This window comes from Verruconis gallopava (assembly GCF_000836295.1).
Source record: "Verruconis gallopava strain CBS 43764 unplaced genomic scaffold supercont1.15, whole genome shotgun sequence".
NCBI lineage: Eukaryota > Fungi > Ascomycota > Dothideomycetes > Venturiales > Sympoventuriaceae > Verruconis > Verruconis gallopava.
This window is the reverse complement of record NW_015622151.1, coordinates 137,605-158,910: the sequence shown is the minus strand read 5'-3', so window position 1 is coordinate 158,910 and position 21,306 is coordinate 137,605. Positions and strand designations below refer to the sequence as shown.

The 21,306-nt window shown below is 51.4% G+C and overlaps 7 protein-coding genes across 8 annotated transcripts; 2 read left to right on the top strand and 5 right to left on the bottom strand.

Moving 5' to 3' along the window:
• Positions 1-2,153: 2,153 nt before the first annotated feature.
• PV09_05024 (uncharacterized protein) lies at positions 2,154-6,076 on the bottom strand (the record flags this gene model as incomplete). The annotated part of the gene is made up of 2 exons (XM_016358480.1): positions 2,154-2,624; positions 2,679-6,076. 2 exons carry the CDS (start codon positions 6,074-6,076, stop codon positions 2,546-2,548), a joined length of 3,477 nt encoding a protein of 1,158 aa, XP_016213581.1. The 3' UTR covers positions 2,154-2,545.
• Positions 6,077-6,082: 6 nt separating this feature from the next.
• On the top strand, positions 6,083-7,728 carry PV09_05023. 2 transcript variants are annotated; one of them, XM_016358479.1, is made up of 3 exons: positions 6,083-6,291; positions 6,346-6,536; positions 6,587-7,728. In XM_016358479.1, the coding sequence occupies exons 2-3, from the start codon at positions 6,504-6,506 to the stop codon at positions 7,346-7,348; spliced, it is 795 nt and encodes a 264-aa protein (XP_016213580.1). In that variant the 5' UTR covers positions 6,083-6,291; positions 6,346-6,503; the 3' UTR covers positions 7,349-7,728. The 2 variants fall into 2 exon arrangements, with proteins under 2 accessions (XP_016213580.1, XP_016213579.1); XM_016358478.1 differs by having other exon boundaries at positions 6,346-7,728.
• Positions 7,729-7,788: 60 nt separating this feature from the next.
• Positions 7,789-9,364, top strand: PV09_05022 (uncharacterized protein). Its single transcript, XM_016358477.1, has one exon. It carries the CDS (start codon positions 7,853-7,855, stop codon positions 9,038-9,040), a length of 1,188 nt encoding a protein of 395 aa, XP_016213578.1. The 5' UTR covers positions 7,789-7,852; the 3' UTR covers positions 9,041-9,364.
• A 751-nt stretch (positions 9,365-10,115) lies between these two features.
• Positions 10,116-12,585, bottom strand: PV09_05021 (uncharacterized protein). Its single transcript, XM_016358476.1, has one exon. The coding sequence runs from the start codon at positions 11,986-11,988 to the stop codon at positions 10,426-10,428; it is 1,563 nt and encodes a 520-aa protein (XP_016213577.1). The 5' UTR covers positions 11,989-12,585; the 3' UTR covers positions 10,116-10,425.
• Positions 12,586-14,241: 1,656 nt separating this feature from the next.
• On the bottom strand, positions 14,242-15,687 carry PV09_05020 (uncharacterized protein; the record flags this gene model as incomplete). Its single annotated transcript, XM_016358475.1, has 1 exon — positions 14,242-15,687. One exon carries the CDS (start codon positions 15,685-15,687, stop codon positions 14,242-14,244), a length of 1,446 nt encoding a protein of 481 aa, XP_016213576.1.
• Positions 15,688-16,012: 325 nt separating this feature from the next.
• PV09_05019 (uncharacterized protein) lies at positions 16,013-19,229 on the bottom strand. The gene is made up of 3 exons (XM_016358474.1): positions 18,864-19,229; positions 17,960-18,810; positions 16,013-17,899 (listed from the first exon to the last, which is right to left on the bottom strand). Exons 1-3 carry the CDS (start codon positions 19,025-19,027, stop codon positions 16,500-16,502), a joined length of 2,415 nt encoding a protein of 804 aa, XP_016213575.1. The 5' UTR covers positions 19,028-19,229; the 3' UTR covers positions 16,013-16,499.
• A 273-nt stretch (positions 19,230-19,502) lies between these two features.
• On the bottom strand, positions 19,503-21,064 carry PV09_05018 (uncharacterized protein). The gene is made up of 2 exons (XM_016358473.1): positions 20,351-21,064; positions 19,503-20,296 (listed from the first exon to the last, which is right to left on the bottom strand). The coding sequence occupies exons 1-2, from the start codon at positions 21,002-21,004 to the stop codon at positions 19,688-19,690; spliced, it is 1,263 nt and encodes a 420-aa protein (XP_016213574.1). The 5' UTR covers positions 21,005-21,064; the 3' UTR covers positions 19,503-19,687.
• Positions 21,065-21,306: the final 242 nt, after the last annotated feature.

Genomic DNA, 21,306 nt, shown 5'->3' with positions numbered 1-21,306 from the left:
ACATGCGTGAAGCGGATGATGTTGTCTAAACTCTTCCGTCCCTTGCTTGCCCCAAAGCTTCGTGATACCTCGTGCAATATTGTGAATCGCATCGCCAATAAAACCTTGAGGTAGGTTACGTTGCACTGTAGCGATATAAGATGTTAACGGACCGGCCGGTGCGCTAACACAGAGTCCTAAAAGCAGTGCGAGCGATTGCTCGGGCAACTGCATTGTCGACTTCCCTCCAGAGAATGGTCTTCCAAAGCCCCATGTTGGAACATGTGCCTCAAGCTCGTCACATCCAACTTCGAATGGACTTATCTCGAACCATTGAAACCAGGCATCCTTTGCTTCTAGATGATCTCTCTTCTCTACAAGTGGTTCTTTGAAAGGATGTTGTTTGTCAACCCAGTCTCTCCATGGTCGTTCATGTCGAATGGCTGTTAATATGGGCAGAGGTTCTTGTGCTTGTTGTAGATGTTTAATTGCGTCGCTCCATTTGTACCAGCTTTGGCCTGGACGTGAAATTTGCTTACTCGTTTTCGACGGATCCAAGACCGGATCTTCTTGCATGAATAAATGGCCAGTTGTGAAAACAGAATAAAGATCCATCGGCACTGTCTTCAATCCACTCACATGCTTCTGAACAATTGGCCCAAGAGTGTGATAATGCCCAAATGGAGCATTCAGCACAGAACGGATCGCCTCTCCTGAGAGAGGATGATTCGGTGACAGTCTCTTTTTGCAGTGCTCAATAACGGTGATCCAATTTGCGTTTCCGAAGGTGTAGTATGCTGCAAGTGCCCAACATGAACCGGATACTCCAGAAACATATGTGATCAAATCCCATAATCCGGATTCCTTCATGGCGTTAGAATACGCCATCATGGCAAGCATTGCTCGATATCCCCCGCCGCTGCCTCCAAACGCAATGACTGGAACATCGTCTGGATGAACCTCTTTTGGACTCAGTCCTATATATCTTGCAAAATGTTCAACCACACGCATGCGGCGAGCATGTCGAAACTCGCACTCCTCTTGCGATAAACCGCCCCCCCTTCGGACCTCAGCTACATATTTGATCTCTGGAAATCTGTCCGGGTCGCCCAAGTCCTTCTTGACACTGTTTTCCACAGATATGGACTGCTTAATGGATTTGAAATCGGTGATAGCTTCGGGAAACGCGGAAATAATGTTGTTATTCCATAAGGTTTTCAGCCGGTTTCTTTTTCCATGGGTATTATCTTTCTCCTTGTCCATTGAGTCAATGGAGTCATCGTCTGCATCCAGTTCTAAATCTGCAAATTGACTGGCGAAAATAGCTTCTTCATGCTGACGCTGCTCAAGATTATCGGAGTGACCTGTGTTTTCCCTGTAAATCAGTGAGCAAACAACACAGCTATGCCCTCAACAACACATACATGTCGCTCATAAACTCTACATGAATTCCATATGAAACTTCCAGGCGGAGAAAAAGAGCTGGAAGTAAAATAGACTCCGTCTGATTTTATCACTCCATGGTCTTCGTCGTATTCATATTCTCTGTTCAGTTTCTGACGAATCAAATCCCGAACACGACAACGTGCATCTTACTGTTTGACAACATTCACGTGCTGCTATCAGCTATTCGTGAAATTTGTAGATTCTCTTGTTTCGCATATAGAACTTTTTGTAGTTGCGTCTAGGCTCTTATCTGAACTCTGTTGTGAAACCTTCGGCCAAACCCAACAGTCCAAATCATATCGCACTCTTGTAGCCGTCGACCGATTTGAGACAGCTGAAAGATCGCGTTGAATGTTCTCGAATAGAAGAGTGATGTGCGCGCATAATCTACAAGAACAGATGAATTTTGACATATTCTTTTCCTGTTCTCTTCTCGCTTTTATTTGTAAATTTCTTATTGAGTCTGAATACCTAATGCCATCTAGGTAAACCGCTTGTGAGTACACGCGAGATGAATGATTCAATGCCGAGTATCTCTACACAGACCGTTGCGGTGCGTTATTCCTCGTCAAATTTCATGCCTATTACAGAGCCATGGTCACAATTCCTAACGCGATAGATAAGCTGGTGAAAACTGAAGAGGATAATTTGGACATTAAGATATACACGTCCTCAACGATTGTAATGATGTGTTCGCGGAAAACGGGGGTCATGCTTTCTATTCCAGGCCCACATATGTTAGTTTTACGGTAACTGATAGCACGTAACCCCGTGAAAACTCGTATGCCAGTATGTATGTAAGAGTACGCATGCAAATTAATACTCTCAACCTGTTTTACATTGAGATTGGAAGAATTAGTGCGCGAGGCGAACAGCACCGGAATAACGAAACCACTTTCAAGTACAATCAAGTTTGATAGCCTGCTCAAACATGGAACGTAAATGCCAGAAGAGACATTTGCAGCTGTATTCAGAGGATTTTTCACTCATGTTGAGAACATCGTGTGACTTAACGGGAAGTTGATAGAAGGCGAAGCTGGTCGTATTTCAATTCAATGCGAATGCCGTGTAGAAGTGAATGATTTGTGTGGTATGTTTGATAAAATCATGCAAAGCTGTGCTAGCTAAGCAGTTCTTTGATGTCCTCAATGCGCTGCAGCTTCTTCTCCTCATCTGACATCATTCCCAGCGAGCTTGCGCTGCACACAGCCATCAGTATAGTTTTGTGAAGGACAAGAATGATTAATACTCACATGAACTTCTTTCTCTCTTGAATTTTCAACATCTTCTCCTCAATGCTGCCCTTCGCGATAAATCTCACGATCTTAACCTCTGAATCTTGTCCCATTCTGTGAACTCGATCAATGGCCTGCGCCTCTACCGCAAAGCTCCACCAAGGATCCATCATAAATACTCTTTTTGCTGCCGTCAGATTCAGGCCAACGCCTCCAGCTCTCAGGCTGAGAAGCAGGACTAGACCCTTAGGCGATGATGTGAACTCAGATATAACTGCTGCGCGCGCTTTTTGAGTCATTGATCCATCGAATCGAACGTATGAGATACGATCCCGGGTCAGGGCGGCTTCGATTAGATCGAGAAAGGACGTAAATTGAGAAAAGACAACAGATTTGGTGCCGGGAGCTTCCTTACGCAATGCCTTCAATTGAGATAACAATGCTGCAATTTTGGCTGATGGTTCAGCGCCGGTGCGTCGAAGTGAGACACGTGAGCCTTCGTAGCCGTCATCATCGTGCCGGACCACCTCAAAGACGTCTCTCGGTGTTACAGGCTCGCGGCAGTTGAAGCAACGAGGCAATTCCCCTTTGCTTGTCTGATGCTCAATATAACTCAGCAAGCATTCCTTGCAGGCGCTATGCCAGCAGCTTGTTACAGCTTGTTGAATCATAGGCTCTTCTGAACAGATTGGACACTCGTTATCAGCCTCGTCTTGAATTTGTTTGAGCACATGTGCTCCGAATTTATTCGCGTCCTGCTCCTCAGCCTCAAACCGCTCGAGCAGAATATCTAGATCCATGTCATCAGCAAGACCATCCACAGCATCAGCAGCAGCACCGGCCTCAAGTTCATCAGCGATAGCATTCTTATTCCGCGTCAGAATTGGATGACAACATGTCTGTCGCAACCTCAGAATCTGAGCAAAGATAGTCGTATATGCCTTCATGAGATTCGACTCATTAGCAGCAAACGTGCGTTTAGCTCTGAGCATGATATGATCATAGACCTCGCGCTCAGGCTTTGAAAGCTCAACATGATCTATCTCGATCATGCGTGGTGGGAGAGGCACCAGCGGGTCTCCTTCAGGAGTTCTCATATCCTTCGTTCTCCGTAACACCAAGGGCTCAAGGACTGTTTGCACTACATCCAAAGCACGGAGAAAGTCTTTTGATTCGAAAGGCACTGTAATAAAGGTTTTCCAAAAAGAGAAATTGCTCCACGGTTCGACGCGTAGAAAGTGAACCAAGCTGAAAAGATCCTCTAAGCGATTGACGATAGGCGTTCCTGTGAGGACCCATCGGTGCAAGGCTCTGAGTTCGTAGCATGCTTTCGCCGTTTTAGACTGTCTATTCTTGATAAAATGTGCTTCGTCAAGGATGACGCGAAAGTAATCCAAGGAGAACAAACCACCACTTGAGCCACGGTCACCTCCGCTGGATGCAACCTGATTGTATTCAGAAAGCACAACGCCATAGCTTGTGATAATGAGGTTTGGAGCATTCACTGCATTCGCGGTGCAGCACAAGCTCTGGAGGTTTGCATTCTTCTCCGTGCCATAGTATATCATCGTCTTGAGGGTTCCAGGTTTGCTCGCCTTCTCGGCCTCACTTTGCCATTGCGCGAGTAACGACATGGGAGCAATGACCAGAGTCGTTGCTGGTGCACGTTCGACATTCGCAGAAATTCTGGGTAATCTGGGTAGGTCATTGACAGTGCCGCTTCTGTCCGTCCCCAGCGTTTGACTGTCTATTCGGTTACTGTGGATCAGGCTAAGCATCTCTATTGTCTTCCCCAGACCCATCTCATCTGCAAGTATACCACCTAGACAGTTTTGCTCCTGTACCGGGAAGTCGAGGGACATTTCGCCGGAATATGGGTTCACATAGAATGTCGACTGCCCTTCGACAGTAGGCACGTCCATATCATCTGCATCCTTGGTAGGCCAGGCGTATTCCTCCCACAACGGATGCATAGACTGCTGTTTATGCTCCGCCTTCTGATCCCGCTCTTTGCTTAGCATCCAATGCAATGCTTGTTTCTGATATTTCCGGAGCTCCATATTAAAAGTGTCGGGTGGCTCGGCTTCAGGTGTATTAAAATCAAATGATTGGGCCTTCTCGTAAAGCGAGTCAAGCTGATTCTGCTCAAGTTCTTGGCCTTCTTCCTCTTCTGAAGGGGGCGACGAGCTACCATTCTCTGCATTGTTCTTTCCTGACTGTCCAGAACCTTGTAATTCATATTTCTCCGCGATCTCAGCAGCTGCCAGAAGTCCTTGTCGCTTGTGTTTCTCAGTCTGGGCGTTGACTCTTGTAGGGCTCAGTTTAATCTCATCAAAGAGTTTGACCAATCCTACTTGCCGCATCCTCAGTCTTCGCTCATCATCCGACTCCTTTGACTCGTAAAACATGGCTTGGCGATTATCATCTAGCGGTTTGATGATCGATGCGCTAGTAAAAATGTCCCGGAGCAAGAAGCATTTCAACTGCAAATAGATAGTATCGCTCGTCCTGATCCGATCAGGCGCAAACACACAGCTGCCCTCAAAAGTGCACACGTTCTGATCGAGTAGCCCAGATATCCATTGAGCAGTCTCTGCTTCGAGACGTCCCACCTCTTCGTTCTTCGCGTTCTTGAATCGCACAATTACGTCCGTCCTAGCAGCGCGGCCAAGCTTGCCAGCTTTTTTTATAGATTGGTGGGGAATAATGCGTTCGAGTGTAATGTTCTCTCCATATTGTATAAGACCGGTGCCACTTCTTGTTGCCCAGCCCGTAACGCCGAATGAGCCGATATATCTTTTGTACGGCATGGACTTCCATGTTTGCGGACTCTCCTTTCGCTCTGTCGGTAATTGGAGGGACTCGGAGGAATTAGCTACCTCTCCATGCTCCTGGAAGCTTCGTAAAGGAATTTTTGGTCGTCCACTACTTTTGATAGTCGACGTGCTAGCTGAAGCTGCTTTTTTCAAGGATCCGTCGAAGTACAAGTTGATGGCTTGCTCGACGTTGCCATTACTGAGATCTCTAAGCGTCTGCACGTCTTCGAATGACAGCTTCTCGCCAATAATAGCCTCCAAGGAGTCAGCATCGAATCCGACGACTGCTTGGTCTGGCCGCGCAACAGCTGTATCTGGAAGCGGTTCAAGCCCGCCTGGTATCGGGGTTTCTTGACCTAAATCTGCTTCCGGAGGGTCGTCAACGAAAAATCTGGCCTTCTTCCTCGGTCTGTCTTCGACGGTCTCTCCATAACTCATCGTTTCTATGCGTGTCGTGTTCGCGAAAGCGGCAGCGATGACAAACGGTGCAGAGGCGACTCGGACGCGTTTTGCGGGACGAAGCTTGACACGAAGTCCCGTGTCGGACCCATAAAAAATGTGCTTGATGACGGAATGAGAAAGTTCCATCGCCTCGTCCATCGCAAACCTTCTTTGACTTTATGTTTTATTTTTTTTTTCAGCCCTAAAGCAATGACATCCATATCTTAAATTTAATTGAGGTCAACGAGGTCAATGTTGGGTTCAGGTCGCGCTACGATTTCGCGCAATGTCTCGAGATGCGCTCGCAGATGCTACTCCACTGCATCGCAACAGGAGATTGAACGAGCGCGCGCATACTGCTTGAGCCTATTAAAGTACTTCTTCTGTATATAATGACGGTAAATTTGATACTGAATTAATGAAAACAGGAAATACGATCACCCCTCTTATGTTCTACAAGCATTCATTCCCACTTCTGCGAAAGATGCCTACCTCGCTCTCCGCGCCTTCAACGTTGACGTCGCTCGCGTAGCAGATACAACCTCACATCCAAGCATCGGCGCTATGCGCATGCAATTCTGGAGGGATGTCGTGTCCGAGTCGCTGGCTGGAACACCCCGTAAGGAGCCAACTGCAATACTCCTTGCTTCAGCTGCTGAGGACTTGCAGCGACGAAGTAGTGGCCGTGTGAAGCTCAGCAAGAATTGGTTGCATCGCATCGTAAATACGCGGGAACAGTATCTTGGCAATCCACCGTACCCGACCTTGGAGAGCCTCGAAAGCTACGCCGAGAATACGTATAGCACATTGCTGTACCTCACGTTGCAAGCTCTTCCCATGCAATCTTTGGTCGCAGATCATGTCGCCTCGCATATTGGCAAAGCAACAGGCATTGCAACCGTACTTCGTGGATTACCGCTTATCGCGTTCCCACCACCGCCTCCAACGCATCACACGAGCAATGCAAAAGGAGGTCCGATGTCCAATCCGCCTCAAGGTGCGGTGTTATTGCCCTTAGACATTATGGCACGTACAGGCGTACAGGAGGAGAGGGTTCTGCGTGAAGGGCCTGCAGCTCCAGGCCTTTCAGACGCTGTCTTTGAAGTTGCGACTCGTGCTAACGACCACCTCATCACGGCAAGGGAAATGCTTAAAAATCTACGCGCCGGTAAGGATGCTGGACACGAGTTCGAGCATATTGATGATGGGGAACACGGCTACGGAGACACTGTGCAGGAACGTAGTACAGACAGGCAATTGGCGGACGTGAATCGCGCGTTTGGCGTCCTGATGGGACCTGCACTAACGACTAGGCTGTTCTTGGAGAAACTGGAAAAGGCGAACTTCGACATCTTTGATGATAAGCTGCGCAAGTCAGACTGGAAATTCCCAATAAGGGCTTATTGGGCATTCACGAGGAAGGAGATATGAGATGTCTTTGGCCAGAACAGCTCATCAGAATCCCTTTCTAACCGTGAGCCATGCCTGCAGGCTCTTGATCACATTGTTCACCTGCATTGGAATTTAGGCCGCGCAATTCTGGAACGAAGATACGGATGATGCAGGTCGAAGTGTGAACCGCAAAGAATTAAGATTCGAGGATAAAGTAGTGACCTGCCGATTAAATCATGGTCGTCCTCGTATGCCTGACACGAGGTGTCATTGAGCCGCCGGCCTAGTTCGTGCCACCGGCTCGAGGTTTCGTATCTTTTTGCGCATTGTAGCTCTACTGTAAATATCCGAATGTAGACGGTCTCGTACCAAACCTAACACTGCCAACACAACATGTGGGGCCACAAGGCACTCAGGCCAGGGAATCCATTCGTCATCTGTCCTACCTGCCATTTGATGTTTACGTGCGAAAAAAATGAGGGAAAAAAATTTTTAAGAGCACTTTGAAAAGCCACGGTGCGTGGGACTCTTAGTAAAAGCGAGATGGCTCCCGCGGCCAAAGAAAAAACTGTAAAAAAATCGTCGCACGTCAAAGACCGCGGCCGGGGCAGTCGGCCGAAGAGCGACAGAGCAGCCGACCGACGGCCGACGAAGTCAGAAACGGAAGCCATTGCGGCGGTTACGAAAGGCGAATTGCCGCTGGAGCTGCTGCAGCTGGTGTTGAACGTGTTCCAGAACACGTTCGCGGGCCGATTGGCCGATGGTGGACTGACGTCGCTGTTGCAAGAGGTCAAGGGGCACCTATACAATCGCGACTTTGACGCCGCCTTTGGCAGGGAGGAGTACCTGGAGGCGTATGCGGCGCGCTGGAGCCCGGCCCGTGCGCTAGGATATCTGAAGATATTCGACAGTGTGATCAAGGATCGCCTTAGAGACGAGGAAGAGCCTGGCGAGGGGAACTGTGAAGGACTGAAAGTATCATGCATAGGGGGCGGTGCAGGCGCGGAGGTTGCTGCATTAGCGGGCGCCGTCAGGTATCGAAGCGACGGGAAGAAGCAGCAGAGAGATGCGGCTGAAGCTCTGGAGGAGCTGCGAGTCGTTGATCAGACTGAGAGAAGCGTCAGTGTACACGCCACATTCGTGGATATGGCAGACTGGAGGCATGTCATCGACAAACTCCAGCAAAGCATCACGACAGCGCCTCCGCTATCAGCATACGCCTCTGCTGCAGCCAAGGCCAACAACGTGCCTTTGGTCAGCTCCACGATCTTTGACGTCTCGTTTCGGCAAGCTGATGTTCTGGCGATGGACGACGAGACTCTACGAAATGTCGTTACGGGGAAAGACCTGGTAACTATCTGTTTTACGCTGAACGAGCTGTATGCAACGTCGTTAGCAAAGACGCAGGCTTTCCTGCTGCGGCTGACTGGCGTGGTAGTGAAAGGCTCGTTGCTGCTTGTCGTGGACAGCGCTGGCAGCTATTCTACCGTCAGCTTGAACGGGAAGGAGAAGAAGTACCCCATGCACTGGCTATTGGATCACGCGCTGCTGAAGGACGCCGGATACGGCTCTGCCGAGAAGCAAAGGGACAGCGAAGAGGCAATACCTAATCGGTCATGGGAGAAGCTTCGGGAGACCGAAAGCGAGTGGTTCAGAGTGCCCGTGGGACTCGAGTATCCACTTGAACTGGAGAACATGCGATATCAACTGCATCTGTACCGCAAGCTGTGAAACAAATCCCATCAGCTCTTGTTCAAGCGAAAGGATACCCTTCATTAGTCTCCTCCCACGCAAACTGTTTGCTCGTCTCCTAATCCTTGGTTGAGAAACCCAAACGACGTTCTGATCGGCGAGACACGATTATTGCTCAATGCAGTAACATCTCCAGATCTGTCACCCATGCCGCAGGAAAAAGCCACGCCCCCTAGTTCGCTGTGTTAAAAAAAATGAAACTCTCTCAGAACGTGTAATGAGGCCCCATCTACCCTACTCCCGCTAGGCAAATCAGCATGCCTATGCGTGCCTCGTGATTCCACCACATTGTAACAAAAAAACAATACATATGCCAAAAAAAAAGAACCAACACCACGTCACGGCTCACTTTCATAAATTATAAAGCGAAGAAAAGGACGTCTCCCTCATCTCTCTGGGACTGCGAAACCCATCCGAGTTCGCGATCCAGAAGACAAGGTCCTTCACACCTCGTGCCAGTCTGCCTCCACTCCACCCACCCCCCTTTCGTCCCAGCTGTCTGGATCGCATACGTGAACCTACTCTCTGCCTGCCCTCGCGAAAGCGTCCAGTTTTTTTGTGGAGTCAGGTGGTGCAACGAGAGGGATCTCTCACGGCTTATAGGCCAGCGAGGAGCCCGGCCACGCTCGCGTCGCTCCCATTTTCTGTCCTCGAAAGGAGAGGGAGAGGTCCTCAGTTCTTCTTCCCCCTCCCCTTCCTCCTCTGCTTGTAACTTTTTTTCCTTTCCTTTTCTTCGAGGGGAAGGTTCTTGCTCAGAGCTACCGTGGTGGCGGGAACCGCGCGAATCAGCCGTGGCGAAAACGATAGGAGAGAAACATGTGCACCCTGGTGGACCGCATGGTGGGCGACCGAAGATCCTTTCGCTTGCGTGATCTGTCTCTCTTTTCGCGGCAAATACAAGAGCTGCTACACTGCCCGCCAATGACCTTTTCGTGCAAGACGAGGCTGACAGATGTGAATTTGATTTGCATTCCACTCTTCTCTTCCACCCCCTCCGTCCCACTCTCAGATTCTTGCAAGAGGGAAAAAAAAACACTTTTGCTCTTCGAAAGGATTTGAGCTGTGATAGAATTTCATTTCATCGTATGCTAGGGTGCTAAGGTGCTATAGTAATGGAATGCATCTAATGCGCTCTCGCCTCGTGGCTTTCGTTCTTAATGGGTATACAAAGAAAAGGAGAAAACTGCCAATGCTAATTCCGACGCCTGACGATAGGCTCTCCAATGCTATCAATGCTATCAATGCTGCTTGACGGTAAAGAAAATTAGTGGACACGTCCCTTACGGCGTGAGACGAACGCTTCGAAGAAGATACGAGCCTCTTTTACCGCCACTCCGGTTGTCCGTCATCTCAAGTGGTCGAGTTTAGATGTCATCAGGGCTTAAACCCACCCATCTGATGGGCACCTCTTTGTTGCCACGAACCTCAACCTCGCTTCCCTCGCAGTTCTTGCGTGGGGGCAGCCAGATGCGAGCTCGTAACGGACCTTTTGAATCCAGCTTGCCGGTCCTCCGCATGTTCATCTCGAGCACGATGACGCGGAGAAAATCACTGTTCTCTCGCGGCTCCCTCTGTCGAATCCACGGCAGTGACTGACCCAACACGGCAGCCTCGCCACGATCCGGCCCGACGCTCAAACCAACTCGAGAACGACTCCTCTTGCGACGTGAGTACGTTTGCATCTGTATTAGTGGGGAATCGTCGACGTCGTCCGCGGGCTGAGAAAGCGCCTCTTGCAGCTGAAAAGAGAAGTCGTCTGATGAGAGGACAGGCAAGGCCGGCACGCCGTGCGTAGGATTCAGGTATCTTCGTAAGGCGGGATCCGGGATGCCCTCTATATCTCGGGGTCGCATCTCCGAAGGGTACGGTTGTGAGAAGAAGGATCTTGTGAGCATATCATCGTGGGGTATGCTCGGTGCCGTGAAGTTGGAAAATGATTTTGCGGCCGATTTCAGAGCACTGAGCGACGCAGTCAAATTAGACTTGAAGGTCGACTTTTGCTTCACGACACGCTTTGGTCTTTGTGGGAAAATCTGTGGTGTATCGAGCAGGGTATCGGTAGACGCCGGGGACCGTAAAGGATGGTCGTCCAGACAGCTCTCTGTTGGTGGTGAAGAAACCACTTTCTCAGTTCGGATGGCCAGGTGTTTTCGATTACGGTAAGATGGCGTGTTAGGGCCGCTCAAGTTTGACACAGTGCTCCGTGTTGCATCGAGAGAAGGCGATAAGGACGGCGTGGACGCTATAGAATCGCTTGAGACTGATCGCGATGACATGCATGCTGAATCCTTCTCATCATCAATCCCAGCCAGCATCTGGTCATCCTCATTGTCGGTCTCATCGGCAGGCTCCAACAGAATGTCTAAAGGCGTCTTGGTACCCTCAGAAGACGATAGGTTATCCTCTTGTCTCCACTCCTGGATCAGCTCGTCAATCGATATGCGCCTCTGCTGCGAAGGCGTGCGCCGGCGGTTGATTCGGCTCGGCGGCGGTATGGTAGTGACAGCCAGCAACGCAGCTACAGCAGGCGGCAGTGCGTTTGCGTCATGCTTCTCATTCACTTTTCGCCCTGTTCTTCCTCCATGCGGACCTCGACTCCTTACTGTCTGGGTGGGTGCTCTCGGACTCTGGCTACGTGCGCTCGGATGGTGGCGAGGCTGAACAAGCATCGACGTGGTAGGTATGCTAACGGGCTCGCTCGCCGCGCGCTCAACCACAGGCACCTGCACTTTCTGATTGACAACGGTGATCTCTGGCTTCTTGACGTTCTTGGTTGGCTCGGGCAAGGGGGTCGATCTCGGCCGAGTTGGCGAGGACGATATAGACGGCGCGCTTCTGGGCGACTGGCTACGAACCGAATTTCGCCTTCTGTCCTTTTGCTCTGGCGACGGCGCCCGATATAGGTATGCCCGCGGCTGAATCATCATAGCGATAGACGGCGGCGACGCGCCTTGTGTAGATGTTCACGGACAATCAGTCGCTCAGACCAAAGTGTTCGGCAGGAGGGACTTCATAGGTGTCCCGAGGACATGCAGTGGCTACGGGACGGGTTGCGCACCTACAGGGCGGAGGAGGCCGAGAGCGAAACGTGTAAAGGTTTGGGGAAGTGTTGTAGCACTGTTCGAGTTCGCACTGTGCAGAACAAATGACGCAACGTTCGACATCGGGGCAGGACTCTGCAAACAGAAGGTCCCTTTTGGACGGTTCAGGAGGTGGGCTGGGGAGGCGAGAGGGAGTCGGTAGTCGTGGGCACGGATCCGTCTCACATATTGGGAGTGAGGCTACGTGGGAGGTGAAAGAGGTGGTGGTGAGTAAGGCGTGCGAGGCACAATGCGCGCGGGAGCGGAAGCGGCAGGATGTCGTACGGTGCGCGGTTTTGTTATGCTGGACAACCTTCCGCGCTGGCCCGGAAGAAGTATGGTACGACGCTGGAAAGAAAGAGGGTGATGCAGGCGTGCTTCAGGCAAAGAAGGACAGGTCGGCAGACAGACAGGTCATGAGTGGGTGTTTTGGGCTGTGACGCTGCTGGTTGGGGGTGGACGTGGGCGATAAGCGGCGTCGTTTTCAGGGTCGCATGCCGATAAAGCAAGCTGAGCTCGTGTGAGACGTCGACAACGCAGCAGCAGCAGAAGGACCGCTAAGGACCACTCAGTTCACCACCAAAAAGGCCTCTGCCTTTTGCCTTGGCCTGCTTTGGTCATGCCCTCCCACATGGACCACGTCCGACTTGCGTCGCGTGGGGCGTGACGCACACCTCACAGCTCATACCGCACACCTCCCTTTGCTCCGGTTTTTTTTTTTTCTGTTCGATCTACATCTGTCCCTTTCCGTGCACGCGCCGATGTCATCTCTTCGCACGCTGTTTGGTTCGAGTTTTTACGTTCCGCCTGTTCTTATTCGCGGCGGTGGTTCGCAGTACGTAAATGGTGTCCTCGGCACAGTACAGCCGCTGGCCCAGGGCCTGCCAGGACAGGCCAGCACCTGCCAGGCCCAGGCACATCGCGTGCCCGGTCGCGCTCGACGTTGCGGCTTCCCCCCCGAACCTCCCCCTAACGCAGTACGTTCCCTCGCTGCGCACCAGCGCCGGGAACAACACACAGTGACTTGGGGCCTCCTGAGCTGCTGTGCATGTGTCAACACCCAACCAGCGCCCGCCGACGTGCCAGCCCACACCTGGGCGTGCCCAATAATGGCCTCACTTTCATTGGTTCCGGCCTCAGGCACGATAATACTCGGCTCCCGTCTGTTTGCCCATCTCCGAGGGACTTCCCCGTCGCGTGCTCTGCCACTTTGCTGTCATTCCACGCCGCATCCGCACACGCACACGGTACAAATTTTTTTCTCTCTCGTTGTCTCAAGATCCACCGCACCAGCTTGTTTTTACCCTCTTTTTTCACCGCCCAGTCGTGTCGCACTCGTGTTCGCTACGCACCGCGCTTGTACCCTGGTATCGCACAATGCCATCTCCTGTACTCCGCCTTGAGGTGCCCACGACGTTTTGATCTCGTCCATTAAGCGTGTAGAAGCTTATCTCTTCCCCGCGTCGGCCGTGGCCTACCTTCTGCTACGCCTGCCCGATGGGGAAGAAAAGAACGCATGACCAAGACCGTCGGTGCCGTTCTAGGGCTCACCAAGATCGTTGTGAGCGACCGCGATCGAGATGCATGACGTGCATGCCGACGCTACGTCACACACGGCTCGCCTCTCGTATCGAAGCGAATTCGGTTCCGCAAGTCCTGAGACCAGCGGAGTGGTTTCCTTGTCCTTTGCAAGCTCCGTCATCGTTTACTGGCGCGCAAGACGCGCTAGACGCTGGAGCATCAAGTCTTCCCGTCTGCTGTTTCGGCGCACACGTCAACCTCCCAGGACAGGTGAGAAGCAGACATCTGGAATCGTTCTGTAGCGTAACGAGTGCTTCTGGTACTACAAAACCCACACTCGAGCGTTGACGCACACAGCCAGTCATGACCGACGCAGTAAGCACAGGATGAATAATCACACCCCGTGCCCAGATCTACGCAAAAGGTGATGGTCCCTACGGGGCCCAACTGTGTGCAGATTGCAGTAACAGGAAGTCCGCCTTTACTCCACAACACAGACACAAGTCTGCACTATCCGTCCAGAAGCTTGCCAGAATTGGCAATTTAGCCAGTAAATTTCGAGTCGAGGGCAAGCTACGATTAGACCATCTTGACCCGCTGCTTGTTTCGGCCTTCCTTCAGCATCTCAAGCAGTTGTGGACTGGTCTTGAATCTCGACTCGAATATGCCAAGACGACGATACGTGTCGCCTTCATCCACAGCATCCAGAAGCAAGAAGAAAAGCTTCTGAAAACCTACTGCATGTCCAATCAAGATGGCGTTGACCCGCCCGGTCTCGGTGTAAGACGTCTTTAGACTCGTGTCGAGCGAGAGTCTCCCCTCGAGAGATACATCGCCACCGAATTGTAATAATGAAAAGGACTGAGTGTGCAGCCTGACCGTCACGTCGTATATTGATACCGAGACCCGCAACACAGCCGATTCGATTCGTCCATGAGGATCCTCGTAGCTCAGGATCACTCGTGCGTCTTCGAGCCACAACTTGCCAGGTCCACAGACTGCACAGCCGGAACCCGTGGCGCATACGGGATTGAAGGTAATCTTTTCTTTACATGAAAGTGGCGACCAAGAAGGAATGTTGGGCCAGGAGGAGCTATATTCGGGGAGTCGTTCACTCAAACGCCGCCATGCTAAGCCGTCCGAAAGCGAAGATTGCCATATTCCTGCAAGGTATGTGTCCTTTCCTCCTTCATTCACATATTTACAGAGGCCGGAGAGCGCTGGCAAACGATCCTCGGCGAAAGATAGGCTACTCATGGTGTATTGCTCTAGGATTTCGGACCACTTTGACCTCATGTCGCTTCTAAATGTGAGAAACAGCGGCAAGCTGTTTTCACGCACAAGGTAGGTTCGAATACCAGCACTGCAAGTCCAGAGAACCGCGTCATATTTGAACCACAGGATCCTTGGAGACAGACTCAGCTCCTGTAGTGTCCATCCCCTCTTGGTAAGCGCGCTGCTCAAGATCATGCTTGACAATTCGTTCCAGCCACTGTACACATTGCTCGCCTTTCTTGGCAAGCTGCCTTCGTTGCTCGCACTCGCCCAGGTCGCGGCAATAGTAAACAACGCGTTGGCATAGTAGCTGCCGACACGGGCTGACTCCCTCTTCCAGTCAGACGAGGTGGAGGAATGGCCCTGTTGGATGCACAGCGCATCCACCCAGAGGTACTTAACGCCCATTCTTCTACAAACTGTGACGGCTTCTCGAATGGTTTTGGGGAGCGATGGTAGCTCGCGCATGAAGCTGCTCTCGCTCTCTTCTCGCAGCAAGTGTCTTTCATCGGGATTAGATCCCCAGCAGTAACTCAGCGTTACATATCCAGGAAACCTTGCGTCCTTGCTATTACGATTGACTTGCTCAAGGCTCTTCAACTTGACCAAGTGTGCTGGGATGCTGTCAGATCCGACATCGATTAGGCGCGTTGGGCAGATTGAGGCTGATTCGCCGTCCACTAAAGGCTCTGCACAGCTTTGGTGCTCGTTGAGGCAGCTCTCCAAAAAGGCACGACAGTTTTTAAACATGCATTCGTATTGATCGTGCCTAGCTTGGTCATTCTTACAAGAACAGGCTGCTGTATCGTAAAGCAAACAAGAGGAGTGTGAACGCGAAAACAAAAGGGTCCTCCACTTCCCCTTGGCAGGTCTTGACACGGTACGGTGAGCAAGAGACGAAAGCATCGCCCTGGAATTTCCAGTGAGCAAAATCTTGCTTGGTTTTCGAGGCAAGGCCGTCATGGGGAGAAGCACGATGTTGATTTTGTGCGCGAACGTCGGCTTCTGCTAACATTCAGCACGTATCGAGGACTCATGAATCGAGAATACGCTCAATCTTGGCTGCATAAACAAGCAAGGCGACCTGGAATTCTTCAATTTCAAAGTCGAAGACATTTGCCCTGAGGCTTTCACTATAACTTGTAGTGCTACGGATAATCCTACAACGCCAGTGCCAATAATCCCAAGATTCCCACTCATCTGAAAACCAACAGTCGCTCCGAGCGCCGCTCCCAAAACCACAGATGCGTATAATATCGCTGGCCGTGTACAAAGTACAAGAAAAGTCTGGTGATGGAAGACCAGGAGCTGCCGTAATCGCGTGCGTACATTCAACACAAGCATACGTACGTGAAACTCTCGTTCGTCTCATCTTTTTTAGCATAAAGGTTCGTCCGTCCAGTGCACTGTAGCAGTTCAAGAAAATGACACGCAAGAAGTGAAAAGAGAATGATTTTAAAAAAGAAGAGCCGAGGGCAGAAGGAAATCAACACAACTCCGCCTAGGGGACGGAGAGCTGAGAAGAATGGGCGAGATCACGCTGCCTCCGTGATGGAGATTAATCAGAAGCCATCCTCGTCCGTCCATCCTGCTTCACTTCCCTCTACCAGCTGGCCATCCACGCCTTCGACGACGACGCCTATGCCGTTGCCGATGAGGCCACGGGGCTTCTTTCCCACCGTGCCACGCTGGGGTCCGTGGCCGCCCTCGGGCGTTAGTCTCTTCCCGCGGCTGGCTTGCAGCCGTAACTTTGCGTAGTATGCGTCCGTGGCGTCCGCTTCTGGCTCGCTGGCGTCGTCGTACGTCTCCCAGTTCTCCGACCCCGAGACCTGCGAAGGCTGCGAGTTGTTTGACTGTGAAGACTGAACGGAGATATGCCTCGACTGCGGACGAGATGGCGGCGCCATAGGATACTCACGCGGGTACTGGCCGTAGGCATACGACCGACCTACGTTTGCTGGATGGTGGCTATTCATCGTCGATGCGTGGAAGGTGGATTCGTTTGAGGACATGGAATAGTTTGATGTCTGCGAGGGGTTGTATGCCGATCGCGACATATACGAATGATGGCTCATTTGCGAATGTGCGCCCGCGCGGTCATCGTATGGGTCCTCCGGTGGCAGTTGCCGTATTATGCTCCCGCTGCGCTCCACATTCTCGTTGCTATACTCCCGGCCAGGGCCAGGCGTCAGCTGCGATTTCGAAAAGAGATCTTGCATCTTCGGGGGAGGGAGACGCGGTGGTGCCATCTTGACTGTGGTAGAGGTGTATTGCCGCTCGGGAGAGTTGCTTCCATGCTGAAGATTACTCAGTGGTGCGCGCGCTGGGATGCGCGTCGGCGATTTGTTGGCTGACTTCACTGTGGCAGACCTTGTTTTGATTGTATCGCCACCACGAGTGGATGGAGGCTGCCCACCGCGGATCGTACTGCCAAAGTTTGTCGGTGTCTTCGCACGAGATGGTGGTGCTCCACGCACAGTCCCAGTACGGGCAGTTGGCTCACCCTTCAATGGTACCTTGGTCGTCGTAGTCTTCGTGGTCGCCTTGGCAGAGTTTGTGGGTATTGACGGCGTCTTTGAACGAGGAGGCGGAGCTTTCGCTTGAGACACATCCAGCTCATCGATGTACCGCTCACCATGGACGAGGAATGGCCGGCCATATTCGTCTTCCCAGGCTTCAAGCATCTTTCTAAGTTCTGCCTCGACTTTTGGCAACTCCTTTGCAATGCGCTTCCTCATCTTTTCTTCGCGGAGCAACTTGCCAGGGTCACGCTTCTCACCCTTCTGGCCTCGCAACATCAGGCGTGAGGCATCCTGACTTGAGGCCGCGAGTTCGTCACGCTCCTTTATCAAACTACGGTGCTTGTCGATCAGAGCTAAAGTTGGCGCACGCTGCTCCCGTAGGGCTTCGAGCCGCTCAATCTCAGCTTCATGTGCAGAGAGCAGGGCATCGCTATAAACGTCTACATCCATGTTAGTGGCTGTACAGTTGGAGTTTCTCACGACTAAATAGGAAGGCCTACCGGAGAAAGCAGGTGTAAATTCGAGCATCTCTTCTTCAGAGAAGTACAAGCTGTCCCACAATTCTTGCAGCTTGACCCTGGCATCTTCAACAAACAAGCCCAAGTTCTGACGCTTCAGTTCTATGAGCCTATTCAGCTCATCCTCAAATTCGTTAATCGTTCGCATTCCGCAGCCCCTATTTGCTGCGAGGAAAGCCTTCCGATCGGGTTCCTGAACGCCCAGTCTCTCCCAAAGAGCCTCAATCTGTGTGCGCAACTCCTTCAATTTGCGCTCTCGACCTTTCTTTTCTTCGACCAGACGGTCTCGCTTTGATTGCAAACGCTTTAGATCCTCGGTATGGAGACCAAGTTGTTCCGGCGCTTCGCGCGAAAGGGTGACGATATTGGAATCGGTTTGGGCTTGCGGCGTGCCTAGCTCTGCCCAAAGGTTGATAATCTCTGAGCACAAAGACTTCACGGTTGCCAGTCGTCGCTCATATTCCTCATAGACGCGCGTGAATTCATCATCCAAAGAAGAGAAGTATGCATGCGACAAGTCGAATGTTGGCGGGCAACTGGCGTTTGGAGAAGTGGGCGGAAGCTTGACCTTGATAAAGGACGGCTCTAGGTGTGAAGAATACGATTCGATGGCCTGCGCCAGCTTCTTGACTTGCTCATAACGCTCGCGATGCAGCTTGTGCACCATTTTGTGTTTCTCCTTGAGGCCTTCAAGGCAAGGCTTGAGCGGGTAGGTGACCTTCAAGTCATCGTCAAAGTCGTATGAGTTGCGCTCTTTGCCTTCGAGGCTGATCTGCATCTGCTTTATGGTGGTGATAAGGCGGTTCGCTTCCTCCGCAATCTCATGCTTCTCACTGCTCCAACATCAACATTCACATCCATGTCTTAGAATTCATGCACAACGTACTTGGTCACGAGCCGCAACTGGTTGTGCAGCGTCTCGGATAGAGCCGCAAACAATTCAGACTCTCGCGAATCGCGCTCATGGCTTGGTACGCCAATCTCGTCGAATAACTCATGCAACTTGTTGATGATAGTGGAGACTTGTTTCTCCAGATAGCTCGTGTCCATTTCTGCGGTATTGAGGAGGCCAAAGAGGAGTATGTGTGCGTACGGTGCCTTCCAGCGGCAGGTAAAGGACACTGCTCAACCAGTCATGCGGCAACCTCCAGAAAGGTAGTGTATTCTAAGGTTCTGTAGGGAAGGGGGTATCTTTTTGCGCGAGTGATTGTTTGGCACACGGTGTGTTATTGTTGGGTTTTGCGACGCGATGAGGCTCGGTTTGAGGTTGGAAGCTGTTCCCGCGATGTTGATTCTCTCCGATGTTCGTTGCCATGCCAACCTACCACGCAGGTGCCACCACGTGATATTTATGGCTCACTCAGGTTACGTTGCAAGTTTGTAAAGTATGCGGCACACTTAATCGGAAACTTTCTTTGTTCCTCACAGCATGGGTAGGCTTCGTTTAGATTAAGGCAAGCCCGTCCGCTGTGTTATTTCAAGCCATTAGCGTCAAGAGGAAATGGGTATCCCGGCTCGCGAACTCGTCAACAATATCGTTTGTATTACGTGTGGGCAAACTCCATCTCCGATCCAAGACACTATCATTTTCATCATCGGAAAAGCGATACATAATAAAGTCTTCATAACGCACATGCCTTGAACCTTTTCACCCAGAAGAAGACAGCCTTGGCATTCCGCATGGGTGTCTTCAGTCATAAACACTAGCCTTTACGCACCAAAGTCTCTGGCTAGCTCTCGTCCTCTCGCTGCCATCGTGACTAGAAACAGCCTATACTCATTGAATATAATCATGCCCTCCGGGACAAATGCGAAATTCGCGCTTCCTTTCTCGACCCTGATCTTTCCAAGCAGGCGTCCCTCTGGATTCCATACTTGGACACCATCCCCGCAGCCTGAGAAGACGTTGCCGTTGGTGTCCACGTGAATGCCATCAGGAACCCCGGAGTCGACGTAGGCGAAGATCCTTCGGTTCTGCAAGTACTTCTGATCGACAACGTCGAAGGCGTAGATGGTCGCTGGTCTAGTGAAATTCTGACCAAGCTCGACAAGCTGCGCGCCAGTGTCGGAGACGTACAGCGTTTTGAAATCGGGAGAGAACTCGAGGCCGTTCGACTGAACGAAGCCGTCGGCGACGGCCTGCAGGTTTCCTGTCGTCGGCTCGAAGCGGTATATCTGGTTCGGTATGCCTGGGCTTGGACGGAACGATTGGAGATACCCGTACTGAGCATCCGTGAACCACAGATCCCCTGTTTCGTAGTGCTGGCGGACGTCGTTCAGGGAAGAGAAGTTGCGTCCAAAGAAGTTGTTGACAACTTGCTATACAGCCGTGAGCAGGACCCCCTTAAGTTATTCCACTCGTTGTCTTCATACCTTGGTGGTTTTTGCAACCGGATCGACGATTGTTAGAGCACTGGCAACCTCAAAATCGCCTTCGTCGCAAAAGATCAACTGGGGCTTCTCCGTCGTTCCCGGCGGCACGTAGGTCGTCCCTCCGTTAGGCGAAGCAAGGCCCTCGTACCGCTCTGATGAAAGGGAGTAGTCCTCCAGGTTCAGAATGGAAACATTGATCGGATTCGAGAAGTCGTTTGCCCAGTTTGACGCGATGTACAAGCTCTTCGTGTCTTGATGATACACGCCGGCTTCATGGAAGGCCTGGTAACTTTCGTTCGCGATCATGCGCCACGATGCATTTGGGCCTAGAATGGAGGCGAACGAACTGTCAAACAATTGAAAGGTCAAGTTCGCCATGCCCGCGTTAAAGCTCGAGATCTGCCCCGCGTACGGCAGACTCGTAGCGAGTCTCAGTAGGTCAACAGTGGTCACGCTCGCCATTTTCACTTGTGACGGTGTAGTTTGAGCAATACCTGTGAACGGACTCCCGTTGTGGGGTTGAAGTCGAAAAGATGAGCCTTCGGCAGTCCATTGTGCCAACTGAGATAGTGCCTTGTCAACGGTATCACTAACGGCACTTGCTATCGGGCCAAATTGAGAGTAGAATGCATTGCTGAGCCCTTCCCAATCCATCGATGCGGAGAAGCACAAGTGCGGAGGATGCAAGACGTTGATGTGAATATTTGGTCATCGGTCGGATTTTGACCCGAGCCCAAGGCGCATCACGATTTCTCAGGCCATAAGGATACGAGCGGATTTCCTATGTTGACACTTCTGCCACATGAGCTGTAACGAAATGGGAGGATTGGGCCTTGAAGAAATTTTTGCTGCTACTATGCTGCCCTAAGTGTAAAAGTAACCTCAATTGATAGTACGACGAGTTGGTATGTGCGTTGTTCGTGTGCCAGGTTGCCTTTCGATTAAACGCAATGGCT